At 46.5% G+C, this 24,955-nt stretch overlaps 1 protein-coding gene across 1 annotated transcript in view; it reads left to right on the top strand.

Annotated features, from left to right (window-relative positions):
• The window catches only part of UNC45A (unc-45 myosin chaperone A), a 239,197-nt gene that overhangs the window by 145,071 nt on the left and 69,171 nt on the right, over nt 1–24,955 (top strand). The window contains exon 17 of the mRNA XM_069625194.1: nt 16,667–16,782. Coding sequence (XP_069481295.1) covers nt 16,667–16,782 — 116 coding nt within the window. The remainder of the gene's footprint in view (nt 1–16,666; nt 16,783–24,955) is intronic.

Below are 24,955 nucleotides of genomic sequence, written 5' to 3' on the forward strand. Positions count from 1 at the left end.
GGTTACTGTACAAATATACTCTTTATTATAAAGTCACAAATCAAATATTTATGATGGGAGAAAATAAGTACTCTGGTTACACAGAAAACTTTGCATAGTGCGGGTAAAAAACAGAAAATTGCCAGTCATGGCCTAAGGCAATCCTTAACCTAAAATTTAGGCCCCATACCTGGCGGAAGGCCTCATACATATAAGCTTCCAGACGTGAGTTAAAAGAAAGACCTCTAGACAATATTACCCACTATAGCGATGATGGGCTTCAGAATCCCGGGGTACCAAACGGAACTTAGCGCAGCTTCCTATTACACATCTGCCTATAGCACATGTTAGTGCTAAATTCCTCCCACCTTAGAGACCCCCAGCTCTTTTGCTGAATTATGGGACTTTGTACTTTTAAATCTATGTGTTTTCTGTGTTTCGTTTGACTTTGGAGTCTGACAAACTCCATAGGCATCATCTTTGCATTGTGACGCACAGCACCTTCAGTGCAGTGGCACAGGGAAGTCTCTTAGATTTCCCAAAGGTTTAAATACCTTTTCTTGGTGAAACTACTGTTTCCAAGAGCAGTGAAGTGAAATTGCCTTTACTTACTTCACTCTAGACCCAGCACACACTATCTTACCATAGGTTACTGGAGGGGTTACTTAGTATCCCATTTGCCTAGCTACTCATGTAACATTTTTATGTTACCCTTTCTACAGTTAATGGCTGGGGACAGTGGTTTACTTTTTCCAACCATTGTTTGTACCGCGGGCTGCAATTGCAGCTGCAGTAAGACACACATGGGTGCACATTTTGTCAAAATGGGCCTGGTCTTCATTTTTTGACATTTCTTGTTGGAAAGGTCCTTCTTGAGATTTACTCTGCGCGCCAAACCAGGTTTGGTCCCTTTGTTAGTATTGTCTTTGGTGGGATTCACTGGTGAAGCCCGCCTCTGGCTTCAGTGTGTTTGGCAGGGGCAGGAAGTAAGGGAGGTGCCCGAAACTCCCTGTGCTTAATCCCCTTGGTTACAGGAAGGTTCCCAAAGGTGATTGGCCGGCTGGCTGTCCTTTGAGGACAGCCACCCTGCTGTGTGATTGATAGCTAGGCTGGAATCAATGGGAGAAACCTGCATAAAAGATTAGGCTTTTTGCTTGAAAGGCGGAGTTAACCGCTGGCCGAAGGAATTTGAAGAAGAACTTGGAAGAGACGCCTGCTGCAACTCATGGACCGTTGGGTTGCCTGGTGAAGCCCTGCTGATGTTCTGAAGCTCCGAATTCACCTCGACTAGAGAAGCCATGCAAAGGACGACTACTCCCCTTGGGTTGGTGGGACCAGTCAACCCCAAAGTGAACTTGTCTGGACATCCTCTCGGAGCTGGCTGTACTTCCATTACTGCTGCAGGAACCGATTGCCAGGGAGAGGAACACCAGATCGACTTTATCGCTTTTAAGTCGGATCCGAGCTCCAGGAAGATCCTTGTGACTCCATGAAGCAGGTCTGGCCAAGCCTGAGCCACCTCAACAGAGTATTGGATGCCAGATGTGAGGAAAGTCCATTACGGTATCCGAGAACTGCAGTGGTGCTGTTTGGGAGAGCCGCGAGGAGCTGAAACCGTGAAGTGCCGCTGATCTGATGTTTGCCCATTGCTGCGGCCGACCTTCAATTCGTAGTGCAGGAGTCCTCAGACGTCCACCCTCTTGTCCCCACGACTGAGGCCCAGGAACACAGGACCTACACACCTACACAGGAACAGAAGTTTTTCTTCTAACCAAAGGTACTGTAAAACTAAAAGGACTTACCTCTTGTTGTGTAGCCTTGCTAGCTCTCAGTTGAGACTAGTCTTGGTTGCCCTTGCAAAGCTGCTTGCCGCTTTGCCCCTCACAAACCTCCCAGCTTGTGGCCCTGCAGTGATTTCATTTTTATACAGAAACTTCTAAAGCATTGTGCAAGACGTTTTACCTACCTGCAAGAAGTACTTCAAGTCAGAGACTTTTGCTCAACTAACATTGACTGTCCTGGCTCCCTGAAAGACTCTTCTTACTTCTGACTTTGTTCTTTGCCTTTCCACCAGGAAAGGGTTAATATACTTTGCATTGGAGGGTTGTAGAAATGACTTATCTGCTTACGAATATTTGTTAACCATTGTTTTATTTCCTCAACGTCTTCTTTTGACAATAGCCTCAGAATTGCTCTAAAAGTACCAGTGATATATTAATGGCCACAGTGTCCTAGGAATTTAAGCCACCTCAGGGTGTAGGAAGAATCTGTGTGCCATCCCAAATGGGTATTTACTGATTTAGAGAAACTAAGAGTGTGTATTTTGAAGCATATTTTAGTGTTACGTCTATATTGCCTCAGACTGTTTTTGTGTCTGTCTACAACAGATCAAGGAAAGCAAAACCCAGTGTCACACTTTATAAATGACTCAAAGTTATTCCCGGCAGGTAGAACCTAAGACAGACTTATTCTGGACAGGCTAAGAGCACGTAAGGGGAAGCAAGACCCAGTTGGGGGGGGACACTCATACATTTATCCCAACAGGAATAGTGAAGTGAAACCAACAGCATTACTTTTGGGAAGAGGCACTACCAAATCACAAATGAGTAATATAACCTTATATCTACTTTCTGCGAGAATGGCGAAACAGTTTCTGAGGAAAAAAAGATGTTACATATAATTTCCAGAATGGCAAAACATTTCTAAGGTAAGTAATAACTTTTGTAACTGTTCATTCTCAGAGTTGCAGTTACCAAACAACGTATTTAGCAAGTAAGTCACTTTTAGAGACTTATTCTCTTTTCTAGTCAAAAGGACCAATCCTTAGAAGTCCTTCCCTTATTAAGACAGGACACTGAATGGACTTTTGCAGCAAGAATCATGGGCAAGGGTCTAGGCAAGGTTTTCCTTGCGGATGGACGCAGCTCTGTGGATTCAGGCGATCAGAAGAAGACAGAATATCGCTGGTCGGATTCTCGTCGTTTGCAAGGTCCAGCACTCTGGTGAGGGCACTTTTCGGACTGGAATCGTGCCTCTGGAGATCCAGCAGGATGCCCACGAAGTTTCAGCGAAATTAGGAAGACTGTGCACCGCATAACGGCTCGAGGTCCCAGGGTATTGCAGCCCTGCAAGGACGCAGCACAGCGTGAGATGGCTCAAAATACAGGTCTTCTTGACTCTAGTGGGTCTCACAGGGCTCTGGGTCGGGGTCATAATTTTTGGAGTACTGAGGTCAGTTGGAAGGAAGAGCTACAACAGGCTCCGGTTACAAAGCAGGCTCTCTGGTTGCTGAAAATCATTTCAGCCGCAAATTCTTCATCTTCCTCTTCGGTTTTGGTTCCAGTGGTCTACTACCTCTTCAGCTTCCAGGATTTGACTTTTATGCAGGAACCCAGCCACTCAGACAGCCTTCCAACATTCAAACTTGGGGTTCGGGGAGCTCCAGGAGAGCCGTCCTCCCAGTTTGAACTGGAATCTCGCACTCCGGCTAGAAGAGTTTTGGACTCCTCCCTCGCTTCCTGCCTTCACAGACACTTCACAGATAAAAACCACACAAAGGAATTTCCTGCCCCGGATGTCAGGATAAGGAACAAGAAAGCACAAGGAACACTAAAATGGCAAAGAAACTAGACAGGGGCCATTTTGGTAAAATGAGCACCCATGCGTGCCTTTGTGAGGCTGTGCAAACAGCCTGCGGTATACCGGGGCTGTGCCAACAGCCCGCATTAAAGGTGCACCAAATGAATAAAAAGGTTCACTGCCACCAACCATTAAAGGTAAGCTTGTCCATGTAACATACATGTTGCATTTAAAATGAGAAAGGGTATACTCAGTATCTCCCCAACACTCCACATAAGGTCGGGGTGCTGGTCTCACTTAATGAAATGTAAAAGGTATCCAAAGATCCTTTCTACCCTTGGGAACTGTAGATCTCAGAAGAGTAGCCAGAGAAAGTTAAAAGGGGAGCCTCTAGGGCAACCCAGCAACAACAGGCCCTTATTGCCAAAAAGTTGTCAAAGAGGATAACTTTTAAAAGACACTATGGAGAGTCTTAAAAATGACACCCATAAAAAGAGTAAAAGGATCTGTTAGTGTGGAAAAAGGTTGCCACACACTGAGGTATAAGGAAAAATAATCCACCAGTAAAAGCAAAACGTTCTGGGGTTGACACAGATCAGGAAGATTTTTCAATTCTATGAAAATCTCACCTAACAACACCATCAACCCAGGGCCCAAAGGAAAGTACTCCTACTGGCTGCCTACAGAAATGTGGTTCCCAGAAGGAGAAACAACGCAGTAAGTAGCAGCTTCTTTCTAAAAGGCGAAAGGAAGGTTTTGGTCGCCCACGGATTGGCACCCCGAGCCAACGATGATCCCAACAGCCCAAAAGAACAAGTCATTCTCCAGTGAAGTGAGAGCCACCATCCAGAAGCGGAATCAGCGATGGGCATGGCTCCAGGAGGATGGAGTAACCTGCACACAGCAAACCCAAGTGTCTCAGCAGGCAAACGTGAACAACGCACACACGTTCCAAAAGACCGAGCCCAAAAGAATGAATGAATGAGTGGGAAAAAGCTCCACACATTCAGGATTGAAAGAAAAAGGTTCAGAAGTCCAGTAAAACGTGCTGGGGGTCTCACTAGAAGAGGGCATACAGCATACAGATGATAAATCTCCCTGACACTGCAGACACCACCTTATGTGGAGTGCCAAAGGGATACCTAGCATCCCCCTTCTCTCTGCTCCTGTGACTTTTTAGTCACATAGACAATCTTCTCGTTCTGGCTGGTGGCAGTGGATGCGTTCTACCAACTATTGTGTAATTTTTATACTGCAGGCTATGTCCATAGCCCCGGTAGTGCACAGGTTGGTAGTGTGGCTGAGCAGACAGGCTTATCTCAAGAGAGGTCAATGTGAGCAGTAGGGTTTTTACACAGAGATTCAGTGACAAGTATTCAAATAAACTCTTACACTCAAGGTGTCTTGGTTAAACAATTATTAATTTATTTAACAGTCAGTTGAAAAAGCCTTCTTTAGAGGGGAGCAATTATATATGTAACACAAAAATACACTTCAAAATACCTCTTAGTTTATCTAAATCAGCAAGTACCCTTTTGGGATGGCACACAGACACTTCCTACACCCTGAGGTGACTTAAATAACTAGGAGACTGTGGGCATTAATATATCACTGGTACATTTAGAGCAATACTGAGTTTGGTGTCAAAGAAAGGGGTTTAAGAATAAAACAGAAGTTAAACAAATATTCTGAAGCAGGTACGTACTTTGCAACCCCCCAATGCAAAGTAAATGAACCCTTTCCTGGAGGAAAGCTAAAGCACAAAGTCAGAGGGTAAGAAGAGTCATTCAAGGAACCAGGCCAGCCAATGTTAATTGAACAAAAGTCTAGGTGAGCTGAAGCACTTCTTGCAGGTAAGTAAAAGTCTTGCACAATGTTTTACAAGTCTTTGTAGAAAAATAGAATCATTGTAGGGCCACAAGCTCGAAGGCTTGTAAGCGGCAGAACTGCAAGCAGCTCTCCAAAAGCAACCAAGACAAGTCTCAACTGAGAAGTAGCAAGACTACACGACTAGAAGTAAGTCCCCTTAGTTTTACAGTACCTTTGGTTCGAAGAAATTGGTTCCAGCTGGCTTCTGTTCCTGTGTAGGTCTGCAGATCCTGTTCCTGGACCTCAGTCGTGGGGACAAGAGGGAGGACGTCTGGGGACTCCTGCACTACGAATTGAAGCAGCAATGGGCAAACTTCAGATCAGCGGCACTTTGCGGTTTCAGCTCCTGCGACTCTCGCAAATTGCACCACTGCGGCTCTTGGATACCACTATAGACTTTCCTCGCATCTGGGGTCCAGCACTCTGTTGAGGTATCTCAGGCTTGGTCAGTCCTGCTTCCTTGGAGTGCGAGGAGTCTTCCTGGAGCTCGGGTCCAACTTAAAGACACTTGCTCGATTCTGGTGTTCCTCTCCCTGGCACTTCGTTCCTGCATCAGCAATGGAAGTACAGCCAGCTCCGAGAGGATTTCTAGATGAGCTTGTCTTGGGGTCGATTGGTGCCACCAACCCAAGTAGAGAAGTCGTCCTTTGCAAGGCTTCTCTAGTCGAGGCGAATTCGGAGCTTCAGCAATGCAGCAGGGCTTCACCGGGCAAACCAACGGTCCAGGAGTTGCCGCAGGCGTCTCTTCCAAGTTCTTCTTCGGATTCCTTAGTCCAGTGGTCGACTCTGCCTTCCAAGCAAGAAGCCTTGCCTTTTATGCATATTTCTCCCACTCATTTGCAGCCTAGCTGTCAATCACACAGCAGGGTGGCTGTCCTCCAAGGACAGCCCTCCAGCCAATCACCCGTGGGTGCATTCCTATAACCAAGGAGACTAAGCACAGGGAGTTTTGGGCATCTCCCTCGCTTTCTGCCCTGCTAGACACGCTGGAGGCAGAGGCGGGTTTCACTCTAGAATTGCACCAAGGACAAAACCAACAAAGGGACCAAACCTGGTTTGGCCCGTAGAGTAAATCTCAAGAAGGACTTTTCCAACATGAAATGGAGAAAAAAAAAAGACTGGGCATATTTTGACAAAATGGGCACCCATGGGTGTCTTACTGCAGCTGCGATTGCAGCCTTCGGTAAAAACACACAATGGTAGGAAAAAGTAAACCACTGCCCCCAGCCATTAATTGTAGAAAGGGTAACAAAAAAATGTTACATGAGAAACTAGACCAAGGGGATACCAAGTAACCCCTCCAGCATCCTATTGTAAGATAGTGTGTGCTGGGTCCAGAAAGTTACAAAATGTAAGTAAAGTCAATTTCACTTCACTGCTCTGGGAAACAGTAGTTTCACCAAGAGAAGATATTTAAACCTTTGGCAAATCTAAGAGACATCCCTGTGCCACTGCACTGAAGGTGCTGTGTGACACAATGTAAAAGATGATGCCTATGGAGTTTGTCAGACTCCAAAGTCAAAAGAAACAGAGTCCAAATCACAGAAAAATACACGAGAGAGTGGGAAAAAGGACTGACACTCTCGAAGTTAGAAATGGAAAGTCCTAATGTCCAGCAAAAGAGCTGTGGGTCTTTAAGATAGAAGGGAATTGGCACATTTCTGAGAATTCTCCCCAACACTTACCTGATTCCAAGAAGTCACTCCAGAGCTTTGGAGTGCACCAAGAGGTGTCCAGTGTCACCCCCTCTTACCTCCAACTCAAGCCGCTGCTGGTGTCCCTTCATCAAGTCCTTCTACAGGTCCCCCTTGTTAGTCGTTAACTTGCTGCTTCTAGAAAATTAGAGACTCGAACAAAATCCTCTGGAACTCTTTGTATTCTGCTGCTTGTCAAGACTTTGAGCCCTCTCCGAACTGCCTTTAACAAGGGTTGCGTTTTTGGACTTAAAAGACTTGCTGTGCGAAGAAACCCTCTCTAGAACCTTAAACCAAGCTAATGTTACACTAACCATTTCCCTCCATTAAAGTGACTTTACTGTATGTGTTTGCAGAGTAAATGTATTACCGTATGAACTGTTAGAAACCGCAGGTGCGCGTAGTAACCGATAATACGATAACCTTGTCTTTTCCGTTTCTAACGTTGCTACAAATATGACCGCGAACAAACACAAAAGTGAAAGTGTGCTTTCAAGTGTATTATCAAGTATTCAGAAGTGTTCTAGTGTAAAGTATTTAAAGTGAATCTGGTGTACATATATAATAAAAATATATCTTTATATAGATTAAAAGTGTAAGGGTTTCTTTGATGTGCTTGTCTATCTAAGATTCAGAGTACTTACCTACAGCTCAAATGTACCTCTTAAAATAAGCCTGACTGCTCTGCCACACTGCCAAGGTCCTGAGTTAGTACAGACTGATACTAAGATTTGTGGATCGACAAACCACTGGGATAGCTTACTAATGTCTTACTGCCAGTAGGACTTTAGGAAGACTCCCCTAACATGTGCCAATCTCTCAGACTATAAGGTTTTTGGAGAGATTCTAAGTAAGAACTGTAGTTATTCTAGGATAAAGAAAAAGGAATCTTAAAGGAGGACACTAAGGGTCCCCAGCAACACTGCCCATAAGGTGCTGTGTGCTGCAAATAGTAAATTGCAGATGCCTTTAAGAGTTATGGAGGTAAATAGACTCCATAGGACAGGTACACATTCAAAGAATAGAATTCCAAAAGACAGAGCCCATAGAATGAATGAGTGGAAAAAGGCTCCACTCATTCACGATTTTAGATAAAGGTCCAGAAGTCCCGCAAAAAGTTCTCAGATTCTCACTAGGAGAGGGGATGAAGCATAAAAACGATAAATCTCCCTAACAGCCGGTAATTCCAGCGGGATACCTACCATTACCAGCGTCTGATATCCCAGTATTATTGGGATATTACAGGTGCAGGCAACGGCAGTCATTCACCATTCCATAGAGTACCATAGGACTCTATGGGGAGGAATTGTCGGTATTACCGGCACCATACCAGCTTTTTTTGACGTTGGGGGCCCAATTTACTTTTAGCTCTTGGCTGGAGGTAAATCTGTCAACCCCCACCAGCAAACGTGTAGTTTGGCGGTGCAGGAAAAATGGCGGTAACAGAATTACCGCCACTTTTACCACATGTCCAAATTTATGAGGCCTAATGTGTCCAGGATGGCCTGGTGGCAGCAGATATTTTTCCACAGTGTTTTGAACTGTTAGGACAGCTTTTCTAAAGTCCAACTAAGGGACTCGTAAAACCATAGATCTGAGGCAGTACATAAATCCACTCTTAGTATAAGACTGTACCACCTGAGAACATTTGGTAGCGTAGACAGAGCAGCCAGGCTTACCTTGGGAGGGAGAGGGTTGTAGGAAGGTACAAAGAAACTGTAGCATACGTATGGTCCAAAGAAACACTACATATTGCAAAAATAATGATTTATTATAAATACATGTAGGCCAAGATAAATCCTGGGTAAGGTAAGTACTTTTACATATTATATAAAACACCATCATTAAAAACCAACGCAACACTTATGGAATGAAAACCAAAGTATAACCTTGTGTAGAGGAGCCTTAAGCAAGTCAAGGTGAGTCAAACCTAAAGTCATACCTTCAGAGCGGCACTCTGCTATTTCTCGGGAATAAGACCAGGTTACTTCTACTTTCTGAATACAATAAATAATTCAAGGACAGCAGACCCTATTGGTCCTAACACAGTGTTATTCAGTTACAGAATCACTTGATGAGACCAACACGCTGACAAGTATATTTTGCAACTGTTAGGACAGTTTTTCTAAAGCCCTACCAGACCTCAGAAAAACCATATCTGAGGCCGTACATACGCTCCACTCTTCATTAAAGCTCTACTACTGAGGATGGGGGTAGCATGGACAGAGCAGCCAGGCTTATTTGAGATGGGAGTGTGGGCTGTAGCTTGGTACAAAGAAATTGTAGCACACATATGGTCCAAAGAAACAATGAAACACTATGGGCCTCATTACGAGTGTAGCGGTAAGGGGTTAACAGCGCCAGTAAGAATCCTGGTGCCATTAACCCCTTACCGCCGCATTCCGAGGTCCTTTAGTGGGTTCCGCTTAGCCGCCCTTAGCGGGAGCCGCTAAAGGACCAGGGAGCTAATAACAGGCCCGTAATTAACTGGCCCATTATTAGCTCCCTCCCCATTCCCATTGAGCCCTATGGGGGCTCGAATGGGGATGGCTTCCCTGAATGGGGACTTAACGGGTCCTCCAAGGTTGGAATGACCCGGAAAGTCCCCATTCAGGGAACCCGAGTTTGGAGGCAGCCATGGCACTAATAGCAGACTCGTAATGAGGCCCAATGTATTGTAAAAATAAAGGGTTTATTGAAATACCAGTAGACCAAGATAATTCCTCTGTAAGTAAGTACTATAACATCATATAAACACAATCATAAAAACCAACTCAATACCTATGGTATGCAAACCAAGGTATAACCTTATTTAGGGGAGCAAGAAGCAAGTCAAGGTGAGTCAAACCTAAGGTTATACAATCAGGATAGTAAGATGCTATTCTTGGGGAATAAGACCAGGTTCAGTATACTTTTATAATATAATCAGTATTTCAAGGTTAGTTGACCAGGTCAGTCATGCAGTGACAGTCAGTTATGAAATTCTATAGTAAACCAACCCTGTTACAAGAATACACTGTTAGGAAATAATTGGTACAGTCACACTGTGTAAGACTACACAAGACTTATCCACTTGGTATTCGGTAACCTCCCATTTGGGATAGGCCTGTACTACAAACGTTGGTAGTGTGACTGAGCAGCCAGGCCTATCTCAAGAGGGGTAAATGTGAGCTGTAGAGCTGTACAAATGAAATCCGCAAATATAAGTAGTCCAGTAACACACTCAAGGTTGCAGTTATAAGTAGTTATTTATTTATATAGCGTACCAAACCCGGAGGTATCAAGGCGCTTATGCTTAATCATTTGGTTACAGGTCAGTATGAGCAGAAAGTAATTACATCATTGAAATGGTTACAGGTGCAAGCAAACAGAAGGTAATTACATCACAAAAGTGCAAAAAGAGTACAAGTGGGTGCATTTGTGGAGCCCTAGCCCCATGTTGCAGGGCGGCTTCGACACGAAGATGCATTAAAGTCAATCAGGTGGGCACATTCATAGAGTCTAACCGCATTTTGCAGGGCGGTTTCAACACAGGGATTCAGTAGGGACAAGTGGGCGTAGGAGGACAGCAACGTACAGGGTTCAGGCACACTGGCACATACATACAACAGGAGTGGACAGCAAGCTTCCGGGTTCAGGCACACTGGCACATACATACAACAGGAGTGGACAGCAAGCTTCCGGGTTCAGGCACACTGGCACATACATACAACAGGAGTGGACAGCAAGCTTCCGGGTTCAAGCACACTGGCACATACATACAACAGGAGTGGACAGCAAGCTTCCGGGTTCAGGCACACTGGCACATGCATACAACAGGAGTGGACAGCAAGCTTCTGGGTTCAGGCACACTGGCACATGCATACAACAGGAGTGGACAGCAAGCTTCCGGGTTCAGGCACACTGGCACATGCATACAACAGGAGTGGACAGCAAGCTTCCGGGTTCAGGCACACTGGCACATGCATACAACAGGAGTGGTCAGCAAGCTTCCGGGTTCAGTCACACTGGCACATGCATACAACAGGAGTGGACAGCAAGCTTCCGGGTTCAGGCACACTGGCACATACATACAACAGGAGTGGACAGCAAGCTTCCGGGTTCAGGCACACTGGCACATACATACAACAGGAGTGGACAGCAAGCTTCCGGGTTCAGGCACACTGGCACATGCATACAACAGGAGTGGACAGCAAGCTTCCGGGTTCAGGCACACTGGCACATGCATACAACAGGAGTGGACAGCAAGCTTCCGGGTTCAGGCACACTGGCACATGCATGCAACAGGAGTGGACAGCAAGCTTCCGGGTTCAGGCATACTGGCACATACATACAACAGGAGTGGACAGCAAGCTTCCGGGTTCAGGCACACTGGGACATACATACAACAGGAGTGGACAGCAAGCTTCCGGGTTCAGGCACACTGGCACATACATACAACAGGAGTGGATAGCAAGCTTCCGGGTTCAGGCACAATGGCACATGTATACAACATTAGTGGACAGCAAGCTTCCGGGTTCAGGAACACTGGCACATACATACAACAGGAGTGGACAGCAAGCTTCCGGGTTCAGGCACACTGGCACATGCATACAATGATCAGCTGTTGCTGAATCGAATGAATGAGGGAGAAGGATTTGCATTTATGTATTCAACCAATATACTTTGTAGATTCTGAGTTGCTGAAAGGAAAGGTTAAGGGAAGTCAGAAGGTTAGAACAGTTTCTCAGAACATGTGTGGACAACTGAATCCTCCACTGAAGTCTAGATGAGCCTTTCCCAGCAGTAGCAGTGCTTAACAAGCCGCAACCTATGGACGGAGAAGCAATACCAAAGTTAATGGATTTAGAGGAGTGCCTTCAGGGAGCCAGGACAGCCAAAGTCATTTGGACACAGTCTTTAGTTCTGATGCACTGCTTGGATAAAAGTCTTGCACAAAGTTAGAGAGTTAAGAAAAATCACTTGTAGGAACCGAGGCTGGCATGCCTGTGCAAAACGAGTCGAAATCAACTTAGACATTTTATTTTATTGTTTACATTTATATAGCGCACAGACAGCCCAGGGACATTGTGGCGCTGTTACTTGCAGCAAACTTAGTTACATTATGCATACCTTACAACATTGGAGCACAGAGATGTAGTACATGTTATACATAAAACGAGCATAGTTAACATATCCATGGACGTCATGATAGGGGTATGGTGATCAGGCGAATAAAGTAAACAGGTGCAAGTCTCAAGTGAGACAGTATGATTTAATGCAAGAAGGTAAGTACCCACAAGCCCCAAAAAGTACCTTTGATTAGAAGAAAGGGGTCCTGCTGGATTCCGTCTTGCTACAGCCAAGCAGACCCCGGTTCCTGAGCCTCAGTCGTTGGGAGTAGAGGGTGGACGTCTGGAGGGCTCCTGCGGCAGTACTTGGGGAAAATCGTTGGTAGCTATGGGTTTTCTTTGTTTCAGCGGCGCTACGTGGTTTCAGCACTTCGCAAACAGCACTGATGCAGAACGATGGACACCGGTTGGACTTTCCTTGCTCCCTCGGTCCTGCACTCTGGTGAGGGATTTTCTGCTTCTGGAGGTTCCTTAGGAGGCTCCTTGAGCGTTTGGCCAGATTCGTTCCACGGCAGACATTGCACTCGACTATGGACACTGGACCCCTAGCATTGGGCTTCTGCAGCAACAGAGAGGCACAGCAAGTCAGGGATTGTGCCAAAGTGGAGTTCGTCTCAGGGTTAGTTGGTCGCACTACCCCAAGGGGAGAAGTCGTTCCTTTGGAACTTCTCTGTCGAGGTGAAAAAGGGAGGTCAGCAGAGCAGCAGGCCTTCACTGGGCAATTGAGGAGGTTGCAGCGGACTTCTCTTCACGGTTTCTTCTTCGGATGTTTCTTCCATTGGTCGACTCTGCCTGTAGTCCCAAGAACCTTGCCTTTTAAGCAGGTTTCTCCCATTCATGCACAGCCTAAACTGTCAATCACAGCAGGGTGGCTGTCCTTTCAGGACAGCCAGTAGGCCAATCAGGACTGGTTTTGTGCAGGCATTACTTAGAAACAAAGGACAGGGGAGTTTCGGAAGTCATCCTCACATCCTGTCCTTTCAGAAATACTCTAGCCAGGGGCGGGCTTCAGGGCTTTAAGGACCCCATTGGGTTACATGGGGGTGAAAAGTCCTGGGCCTATCTTTCCTTGCCTGACTAAGATCAGTGGTGGTCTAGGCAAGGATCCTCTCCTCTACCATCACCCCACCCCAATCCCACCCCAGGTCTTCTCTAGTGTGGTGGGTCTGGGAGAAACCTTTACCTGAACATTTCCTGGTTTCTGGAACACTTAACCACAACCACTGGCATTGCACATTCTAATTCTAGTATTGCTTGAAAGGCTGTTAGTATATTTTTCTATGTGATTATTTACCTGGTTAAAGGTTTTGAATCTACTTTTTTCACACTCTTCACTTGCTGAAAGTGTTTATGATTCTCCTAACTGTTGCTTAGCTGTCCCCAAGGTAAAGCAAACCACGGCTTGTTAGGAAGAATTCTAATTTCTGTGCTAATTCCCTTCAACCTTAGAGACCCCCAGCTCTTTTGCTGGACTTAAGGACTTTTTAATTTTAACCCTGGAGTGAATGAGACCTTTTTCTCACTCTCATGTGTTTCGACCTGATTTGTATTATGTGTTTCCTTTGTTTGTAAAGTCTGACAAACTCCATAGACATCTACCTTTTGTATGATGACACGCAGCACCTTCAGTGCAGTGTCACTGAGAAATCCTTTAGATTTCTCTAAAGGTTTAAATACCTTTTCTTGGGTGAACTACAGTTCCCAAGAATAGTAAAGTGAAATGGACTTTACTTACCTTTTCTCTTTGTGGGTGCAGCACACACCATCTTATGTGGAGTGCTGGGGGGTTACCTAGTAGCCCCTTACCCTACATTCCCATGTAAAATGTGTTACCCTCACTACTTTAAATGGCTGGTGGCAGTGGTTTACTTTTTCCTACCATTGTGCTTTTCTAACGCAGGCTCAACCCTCAGCTGCAGTACAACACCCATGGGTGACCATTTTGTCAAAATGTCCCCTGTCTTCTTTTGCCACCATTTTCTGTTTGTAAGGTATTTCTTGGGTTTTACTCTGTGCGTTGAAACAGGTTTGAGCCCTTTGTTTGTCTTGCCTTTGGCGGGTTTCAGCCCTGAAGCCTGGCCCTGGTTCCAGTGTGTCTGAAAGAACAGGATGTGAGGAAGGATCGCAAAACTCCCCTATCCTTTGTCTCAAGTAATGCCTGAATGCACCTAGTCCTGATTGGCTGGCTGGCTGGACAGCCTGCTGTGTGATTGACCGCCTAGGCTGTGCATGAATGGGAGAAACCTGCTTAAAAGGCGAGTGTTATGCGACTACAGGCAGAGTTGACCACTGGGAGCTGCAACCTCCTGGACCTTTGAATTGCCCAGTGTAGCCCTGCTGCTGTGCTGAAACTTTTTTTTCACCTCAACAGATAAGCTACGGATGGAACAACTTCTCCCCTTGGGTTAGTGGGACCAACTAACCCTGAGACAAACTCCACTGTACCACTATCCCCCACTTGCTCTGCCTCTCCATTGCTTCGGAAGCCGAATGCCAGGGGTTGAGTGCCTGTAGTCGAGTGAAATGTCTGCAGCAATAACAAATCCGCCTAGAAGCTCCAGGGGCCTCCTATGGACCCCCCCAGAAGCAGGACCTCCAGATCCAGAGTCCCCTCACCAGAGTGCAGGAGTGAAGGAAGTCCAACCGGTATCTGTGATCCACATCAGTGCTGTTTGCTAAGCGATGAAACCACAAAATGCCCCTGAACCGGAAAGAGCCTGCAGCTGCTGATGATTCCCAAGTACTGCCGCAGGAGCCCTGCAGACGTCCTCCCTCTTGTCCCCATGACTGAGGCTCAGGAACAAGGGTCTGAACCGCTGTAGCAGGATGATATCCAGCTGGACCACTCTTCTAACCAGATTTACTGTTTAGGCTTGGGGTACTTACTTCACCGCCTGCAGCCGCACCTTTCTCACTTGGGAATTGCATTGGCTTACCTTCTCTTTGAGTTGATTCAAACTCTCTTCTCATAGGCTTAACGGCTTTGACCCTACAAGTGATTTTTCTACCACTCTTTAACTTTGTGCAAGACTGTTTCTGATCTAAGAATTGCCTCAGCTCCGTAGACTTTGCTCCAATTCACTTTGGCTGTCCTGGCTCCCTGCAGACTCTTCTAGTCCATCGACTTTGATACTGTTTGTCCCTCATAGGTGGTAGCTTGTTGTGAACTGTTACTGCTAGGAAAGGCTTATCTAGATTTCATTGGAAGGTTTAGTTGTCCTCACATATACTGAAAAACTGTCTAACCTTTTTTCCTTCCCTAACCTTTCCTTTCTGCAACCCAGAATCTGCAAAGTATACTGGTGTGATATATAAATGCAATTACTGTCCTTGTGATTGCAGTCACCTCAGGGTGTAGGAATTATGTAAGAAGCATATCCAAAGATTATCCACTAACTGTTTTGATTCTGAAAAGTAATTTTAAAGTCTATTTACATTGTTACAATGAATTTTCTTTTTTAAAGAAAGGTTATTTAAAAATTGATGTTAAATAAATAACTATTTATAATTGAAACCTTGAGTGTAAGTGTTACTTGGCTACTTGTATTTACACATCATTTGTACAGCTCTACAGCTCACATTTACCTCTCTTGAGATAGGCCTGGCTGCTCAGTCACACTACTAACTTGTGTAGTACAGACCTATACCAAAAGGTGGGTACCTAAGACCAAGCAGATAAGTGTTGTGTAGTCTCACACAGTGTGACTGCACCAATTCTTACTTAACACTGCTCCCATCTATTTTGTTTTTGGGCCCTCTGGTTGTTTGTAGAGACCAAAAGGCACGGCCAAAATGTCTGTTTCGCTGACGTGAGCTCACCCTGAGCCTACAGTGGCACCTTAGATGGTAGTTTAGACTTTTTTCAAGCCCTATCTCCTTCAAAATCCGCCTCCTGTGCGTTTGGCAGCTTTTAGAGCCCTCCTGATTGCCTGGCTGCCCAAACCTCTGTGCTCCCACTTAATGTGCTCGGTGGGCTGGCTTAGACCAGCCCCTGGGTGAGTGCATCATCAGTGGGAGACAATGTTAATTCCTGCGATCTGTACCTGAACTCCTGAATGGCTACTGCTGAGGATCCTGGTGTGAGCAGACTGGCCGGACACTCACTCATCTGTCCTTGCATCCTGCTCCTGCCCTCCTGTAGTCCAGAGCTCCTGCTTCACTTGTAACATATTATGGCAACACCAGACCACAAAGTGCTTATGGAGGAAATACCATTTCAAAGTTTATAAAGGTACATTTGAACGATTCCCCCATATCTAAGAGTATTTAAATTCCCACCTCAGGAAGATTGTGTCCTGGAATATTAATCCTGAGCTTTTAAAACTATGTAAGCATTATGTGCTCATTTGGGAGGTGTAAAGCATTTAACACTTGTGATATGTTAACAACGCGTCATGCTTCATTCAAGACATCCATTGTTTGCATGTTCTCTAGATCTATGAGGTTGTTCGCCCTCTCGTCAGCTTGCTACACCTGGATCGAACCGGGCTGCAAAACTTTGAGGCACTGATGGCTTTAACTAATCTGGCAGGAATAAGTGAAATACTAAGGTATGCCCTTATTACTCGCCCTGCTATAAGAATATGACCTGTTGATCACTGTCATGAATTTAAATGTGTACTGGAGCACTAAGTGTATGTGTAATTCATGTGCAAGTTGCATATTTGTTGAAATTAAGTAAGTGTTATGTATACTGTGATTTATTGGACACTGCAAAGATCTCCAAACATGTGTTATTCAGAAACTTATTAGGGCTTGTAGACAACTTGCCCTGGACAACCTCACTTGTTGCCCCACTCGTCCACATTACTTCCTGTCACAGGATGGACATTTGGGACTAAGGAAAAAGCCAACTCCCAAAGACCCTCCATTAAGAGCTTTTTATTGAGAATCAGTGTAGTGTGGAAAGGCATTGGAAGCAGGAGTTGGACATGAGGTTGGCATGGTTCAAGAACATGGTTTGGAACACAACAAAAAGTCCTAACTCTCCCTAACACTTTCGGGATTCCCCAATCATCTCGGGTGCAAGTTGTCAGAATGTCCATATAACTAATAAACCTGTCATCCATCCAAAAAAACTCCTGCTCTGACCCTATCACTAGTAAATGGAAAATAACAAAATACTGCCCCTAGGAGGATGACTTAACGAAAGAGTCTCTTCGGGGAGATCATAATAGTTCAAGTGCAGAAAGGCAACCAGGAAAGTGCCTCTCTTCTCCTGCTAAACCAGTCTCTTCCCAAGTTCAACCAACACTTCATCAGCAGCTGCCACTCTTGCCACAATTCCTGCCAGGGGTGTTTAGATTCCTTTCTTCCCCTCTGACAAGAGTCAACCACTTTATAGATGTCACTGGGACGAGGGAGATTACTCCTGATGCAACCTTCTACACCCAACCCCATACCGGGTCGCCTGCTATCTTCTCGTGGAGGCCACCCAGTCTCCGGTACTGCCTGGGGTGTTGGTAACGGTTGTTATCTTTCTTTGCCCTTCGCCACTCCGTCCTGCTTCCACGAGGCCTGAGAGCGGTTGGCTTCGGGGTTGTTGTGGGACCCCCAGGTCCACCTCGCTGTCACGCCACTGCCACTCTCCCTCCAGCTGCTTCTCTGGCCAGCTTTTCCACCTTCTTGGATCTGCTCCGCCGACTGCTTCTTGCGGACCTGTGCTGTGGCTTGTCCTCCCAGGTTTGAACTTCGCTAGTGTTAGGACAGTTTTTCTAAAGTCCACGTCGGTAAGATCACATATAACCTAAAACGGTACCCAGTCAATTTATCGAAAATAATAGAGTGGTACATTTCACTGAAAACCATAATACTGAAAATATCAAATATAAATTTCTGATGTATGTTAATCTGCTTAGAATCACATGCTGTGCATAGTCCGACATCCAGTGGTCACTGCAGAGTATTACATTTTGTTTTTCGTAGTCGAAAAGGGGACGTCGACAAGGCGTGTCTGTAAAACTATCCCTATAGTGATGTGTGGTGTACCCACAATCCCTCACGCGTCGAGGTCCCTCAGATTGTTTTTTTCCGCCCAGATATTGGTCGCCTTTACGCTGAGCTCCTCGAGAGACATTGCAAATTAATTTACTCGACCTTTGGTCGTTCCTTATTAATATCCATTACATAGATCCCTCCCTCGACGTAGCTGAGAAGCTGTTTCTCCGCCAAGCAAGAACTTCGACGGCGGGGACGAGATGGAGGAGATCCTTCGGCGCTGCCGAACACGTGGCCTGGCCTCGCCGGCCAAAAGACAGTAGGGAGAGTGGGGTTGTGGGGCATTTCTTGTTTCTCTCTGAGAATGCCTTTCCCCTCCCCTCCCTTTCCCTCAGGGTTATCATCACAGCTAAATATTTCCTAGGCTATGGAGAGGACACCCTTTAGGTTTTGCCCGCGTTGCAAGGGCAAGTTCACCTGGAAAGACAAGCATAAACGGTGTAACCGTTGCTTGCCCCTTGATCACAAGGAAGACCGCTGCGTGGCTTGTCAGCTTCTTAAGACTAAGACTTTAAAGGACCGCAGGGTCCAGAGGTGGGCGGCCTACGCCATGTCGAGGTCCGATTCCTCACCCGCCGCAGAGAGTGACGAGGAATGTGATAACCCGACATCCGTTTCGAAAGTCGTAGACCTCTCTAAGGAGCGCTCACGCTCCTCGTCGTCTGTCCCCGGCCCCGACAAGCTCGGCTCACGCCCTGCTTATGGGGATGAACACCCCGGCGACACTGACGCACACAAAAAACACTCCCATAAGCACATAACCCACGGCTCTTCTTCGTCGAAGACGAAGAAACCATCAGCGCCAACGGAGACGCAGGTTCCATCGGCGTCCTCCTCAGACCGTAAGAGTCTTAAGCCCCCCTTGCAACCGCAAACGCGACCAGTGACTGGGCTTCCCCCAGATAAGGGCGCTACCCCCAAACCACCAGATGAAGCGCTCCGTCTGAGAGTGCCCGTCGACGTAGAACACGCAACGCCCGTAACGTCGAGACCAGAGCCCTCCACAGACAAATTAATCGTCGAGAGCCTGGAGAGGAGCGTTTCCACCGATAGCCAGAGGCGGACGGCGAAAGATACGTCGAATACCGCTCAGAAGGCTAGAGAAACGCCGAAAAGGCCGGAAGGAAGGCAGGAACTGCCCCCTACATCTAGAGGGACTCCTAGCCTGCCAGAAGGCTTTTCAGACGGCGACGGAAACCTTTCTTCGACGTTATGGGAGAGGTCGAAGCGTTTTCAGGCCGAATACCCTATCCCCCCCCCCCCAGACCGCCCAGGGGTACCTCATGAGACCCTGGAGAGACTCCAGTTCTGTATGGAGAAGATGGAGAGGTTTATGGAGACTCAAAACCTATCAACACCCAAAAGGGCAAGGGAGGGACCTCGGGGACCCCAGGGCTAAATTCCCTAGGCTGTTTAATCCCTCCCAAGAGGATGTAGATTTATATGACCTCACTGGAGAGGACCCCCACTTCCAGGAGGAGGACACATTTTTTGGCAACGAAGAGGAACAAAACCCAGAGGAGGAGGGTTTTGAAGGTAATCCAGATATATGTGAGGGGGGCTTCGGAGAAGACCCAGAGGGAGGTGCTTCACAGCCCTGGCAGTCCCCATCAGCGTTTTCGGACCCTGATACCCTAAACCTGTCCCCTCCCAAGGACTCACCTAATAGGAACACGTCACCTATAGACGATCAACCTACATTTAATGCACTACTACGCAAGGCAGCAGCGCATTTTGAAATAGACACTGGGGAGATTTCTCCTGACATTGACTTTGTGGCGAAGGTAATCAAAGAGAAGCCACCTGTCAGCCAAACCATTCCCCTCCTCGCCTCAATAAGGAGACAAATTATCCCTTCTCTATCTACCCCCGCGTTGGTCAGACGGGTCAACCCGAGGATAGAAAAACTATTCAGTCCCTCGCCTTCAGACCTGTTGTACGTTAGGGGCCACTCTGTACCAGACTCCCTAGTGGTGACAAATACAAGGAAAAAAGCAGGGGTCCCGCTGTCAACCAGCGAAGCACCACCAGATAAAGAGGGTAAAAAATTGTATGCCCTAGGGAAGAGGATCACAGCCTCTGCTGCTTTTTCCACAAGGATTGCAAACAACAACTCCTTGCTAGCAAGTTACGCAGATGCACAATGGAGCAAGCTAGGTAAGGACATCGAGGAGGTGCCAGAACCCCTAAATACACGACTTCTGGCCACGATTACTGAAGGGACCCTAGTCAACCAAAGCATCGTGAAAAACACTCTGGATGCTGCAGAAACGGCTGGCCGTTCCCTAGTCCAAGGAATACTCCTCAAACGCCATGTCTGGCTGCGTAACTCAGGGTTTAAACCTGAAACACAAGCATCTCTAATCAACAAACCTATAGAAGATGCCAACCTCTTTGGGAAGGCGGTTGATGAGGCACTAGAAATGGCAAAGAAAGAGTTTGACACCATCAAAATCCTAGACCAGATTTCTAGGCCTCCTAACAGACGTGGCTATGGCAATAGGCGCTTTTTTCGAGGCCAACGCCAGCAGCAAAATCAGCAGCAGCAGTACTCTGCAAACAACTGGTCCTCCAACCAAGGTACCAGTGGACAATACAACCAGAGAGGACAAAGCCGTAGCAAAGGGAGAGGTCAGGGTTGCACCCCCAGAAGTTCCCAAGCCACCAACACCAAATGACTCGAAGATTCACGTCCCCTCCCATGCATCGCCGGTCGGGGGCCGATTAACATCCTTTCTTCCAGCATGGGAGGGAATAACATCAGACCGCTGGGTACTATCAACCATAGCCCGCGGCTACTGTGTAGAATTCAACAGTTCCCCAACGTACAGACCCCCAATGGGACGACGCATGACACCAGAACACCTCGCCATCCTTCTGCAAGAAGTGGACCAGCTACTGGAAAAAGGGGCCATAGAGGTTGTGCCTCTATCTCCGGTAACGGAAGGTATTTATTCAGTGTACTTCCTTGTACCCAAAAAGGACTTAACCATGCGCCCTGTACTAGATGTGCGCCCAGCGAACAAATTTGTCAAACCTCAAAAGTTTTGTATGGTGACCTTACAGGAAGTGTTCTCCCTGCTATCTCAAGGAGATTACATGACAACACTGGACATGAAAGATGCATACTTTCATATTTTAATGTTGCCAGCGCACAGGAAATACCTCAGGTTCATGATAGAAGGCAAACACTACCAGTTCAAAGTGCTACCCTTCGGCATAGCATAAGCACTGAGGGTATTCACAAAAGTACTGGCAGTGGCAGCGGCCCACCTGCGCAGGTTGTCCATCCCAGTATACCCTTACCTCGACGATTGGCTCATAACAGGGGATTCTTACGAAACATGCTTCTCAAATACCCAAAAGACTGTAGACCTTTTGTTCCATCTGGGCTTCTCCATCAACGAGAAGAAGTCCAGCTTAGACCCCAGCCAGATCAAACAATTCCTAGGGGCTCTAATTCGAACAAAGGACGGCCTTGTCTTCCCCTCCAACGAGAGGGTCCAAAACATGCTGTTTTAGATCCCTCAATATGTGACAGGTTGAGAGGTGACGGTACCCAAAGCAATGCGCTTGCTAGGTATGATGGCGTTGTGTATTTATTTGGTACCTCACGCGCGCCTGCGCATGCGCCCAATGCAAGAATGGCTCAACAGCCAGTAGTGTCAGGCCAGCGGACAATGGGACGATCTAGTGGTTGTCTCGCAGGCCTTGTTTCTCTCGCTACGGTGGTGATCGAAGGAAAACCTGGTAATAGGGAAACCATTCGCCACCCCCGCAGTGGAAGCCCCTCTAACCACAGACGCATCCCTCACAGGATGGGGGGCTCACCTATCCCATCAGACTGCTCACGGAGTGTGGACTCCGAGCGTAGCATCCAAGCACATAAACTTACTGGAGCTACTGGCTGTGTTCAAGGCACTAAAAGCCTTCCAGGCACACCTACAAGGGAAGACAGTGATGGTCCTCACGGACAGCACCACAGCCATGTACTACCTCATCAAGCAAGGGGGCACTCGCTCTCCAGGACTGTCCAAGCTGTCCCAAAACATCTGGAAGTGGGCTCTCAAACACAACATGTTCCTGCTGTCACAACATGTACCAGGGGAACTCAATCTGCTAGCAGACAAACTCAGCAGAGACTTCCCTCTGCCCTCAGAGTACAAATGGCGGTTACACGAAGGCATAGTCTTCGAAGTTTTCACACAATGGGGATTCCCAGAAATAGACCTGTTCGCAACTCTGGAGAACTCACAATGCCAAAATTACGCCTCCAGGTACCCCCAGAACCAATCCAAGGGGAACGGTCTATCGAGTCCATGGTCAGGGAAATGTGTTTACGCTTTTCCCCCAACTCCCCTTCTCAACAAGATTGTGCACAAGATGCACCAGGAACAAGTTACCATGATACTAGTGGCCCCTATGTGGGCCCGGCAGCCATGGTTCGCTCACTTGATGGAGATGTCTCTATCTCCTCCAGTGAAACTTCCCTGCCCGTACAACATGCTGTCACAGGACAAGGGCAGGACTCTGCATCCATGCCCTCAGACTATGAACTTAGCAGTCTGGCTCCTGAGATCATAGAATTTGGACATTTACAGCTCCCACAGAGATGCATGGACATCCTCAGGGAGGCTAGAAAGCCTAACACTCGTCACTGTTATTCTGGCAAATGGAAGAGATTTGTCATCTGGTGTAGAGGAAGAAGCATCAACCCGGTTGACTGCTCCCCCACGCACATTGTTCTGTACCTGGCCCATTTACTGGACTCAGGTCTAGTGTTTAATTCTATTAAAGTCCATCTAGCGGCACTTTCTGCATACACCACTTCCCAACTTAAAGTGTCATGGTAGAAAGTCCCAGTTATCAAAGCCTTCATAGAGAGGGTAAAGTGAATACACCCTCCGATAGCAAACCCAGCTCCCGGCTGGGACCTAAATGTGGTACTTACCAGGCTCATGGGCTCACCCTTTGAACCCTTGCACAAGGCAACTCTTAAGGACCTCACTCTTAAGACTGCTTTCCTAATAGCTATCACCTCCATTAGGAGAGTAAGTGAACTACAGGCTCTTTCTGTTCCAGACCCCTTTGTAACAGTTCACAAAGATAAAGTGGTTCTACGCGCACACCTGAGGTTTGCACCGAAATTCATCTCGAAATTCCATGTCAACCAGTCAATAGAACTACCAACGTTCTTTCAAAACCCTTCAAATTTGGGCGAAAAAAGACTGCATACACTTGATGTGTGCAGAGCTGTCATGTTTTATATGGAAAGAACTAGACCACTAAGGAAAGACTAATCAGTTCTTTGTCTCGGTGGCAGCAGGAAGAGAAGGGGATGCAGTCTCAAAGTCCACTATGTCTAGATGGATTGTTCAATGCATCACTCTCTGTTACACTCTTGCTAAGGGAGAACTACCCTTCAAGCCAAGAGCACACTCGAGGCACTGGGGCATCCATAGCATTCATTGCAAATGTTCCCCTCAAGTCCATTTGCAAAGCGGCAACCTGGAGTTCTGTACACACCTTTACAAAACACTACTGTCTAGATGCTCACTCTAGATCTGATTCCCAGGTGGGACAAGCAGTATTAAGACATCTTTTCTCTACTGTTCCTTCTCACAACCCACCTCCAACTCCGGGTACTGCTCACTAGTCTATGCACAGCATGTGATTCTAAGCAGATTAACAAACATCAGAAGACAATGCATTACTTACCGTAAAAGCATTTCTGATGGTTGTATCTGCTTTGATTCACATGCGCCCAGCCTTCCTCCCCGCTCGGATGGAAGGAACATAGACATCTTTTATCTCTCTCTTTTCTGTACTCACTCACGTCTAGAAGGCTCCCTCAGCGCAGGAAAAATACGAACAGAGGGACCTCGACGCGTGAGGGATTGTGGGTACACCGCACGTCACTATAGGGATAGTGTTACAGACACGCCTTGTCGACGTCCCCTTTTCGACTACGAAAAACAAAATGCAATACTCTGCAGTGACCACTGGATGTCGGACTATGCACAGCATGTGAATCTAAGCAGATACAACCATCAGAAATGCTTTTACGGTAAGTAATGCATTGTCATATATGGTAGTTGGGTAAGGAGTTAAAAGGGGTCGGGATAGTGTTATAAGGCTAGAAAATCAAGGAGTTAAGAGGGACCCCCCCAAATAAAAAGAAAACTGTATTTTTTGGTATTTTGGTCACAATGAAATGTACCACTCTGAATTTTCCATCTGTAAAATCAAATATAAACTATAAATCTATGCACAATTTCACCTTTGGTACAAGCCTGTACTACACAGTAAAGTGGTAGCGATGGCTGAGCAGCCAGACTTATCTCAAGAGTTTTAAGTGAGCAGTAGAACAAGTTACACAAAGGACCAACCAATACAGTGATTCAAGTAAACACTTACTCAAGGTTTCTTAGTAAAAGAATATACATTTATTTACTCAATCATTTATAAAACATTACACTAGCACAAGCAGCTCAACATCACACACTAATACATCACAAAAATCCAACCAGTAAGTAACTGAACAAGTTTAGCTAAAAAGTAAAAGTAGGAGCAAAATGGCACTTCAGATACTTAGAAAATGGAGGGAAAGACATGGTTATAAGAATAGACAGCCCAAATACATTCATAGGCAGGGCCAAGGGTTTCAGTTAAATACAACCAGCAATTCTTCTCAATAGGCCTGGGCCAAAGTCAATGGTTCAGAGT

Source organism: Ambystoma mexicanum, chromosome 11, assembly GCF_040938575.1.
Source record: "Ambystoma mexicanum isolate Mex_15411 chromosome 11, UKY_AmexF1_1, whole genome shotgun sequence".
Lineage (NCBI taxonomy): Eukaryota > Metazoa > Chordata > Amphibia > Caudata > Ambystomatidae > Ambystoma > Ambystoma mexicanum.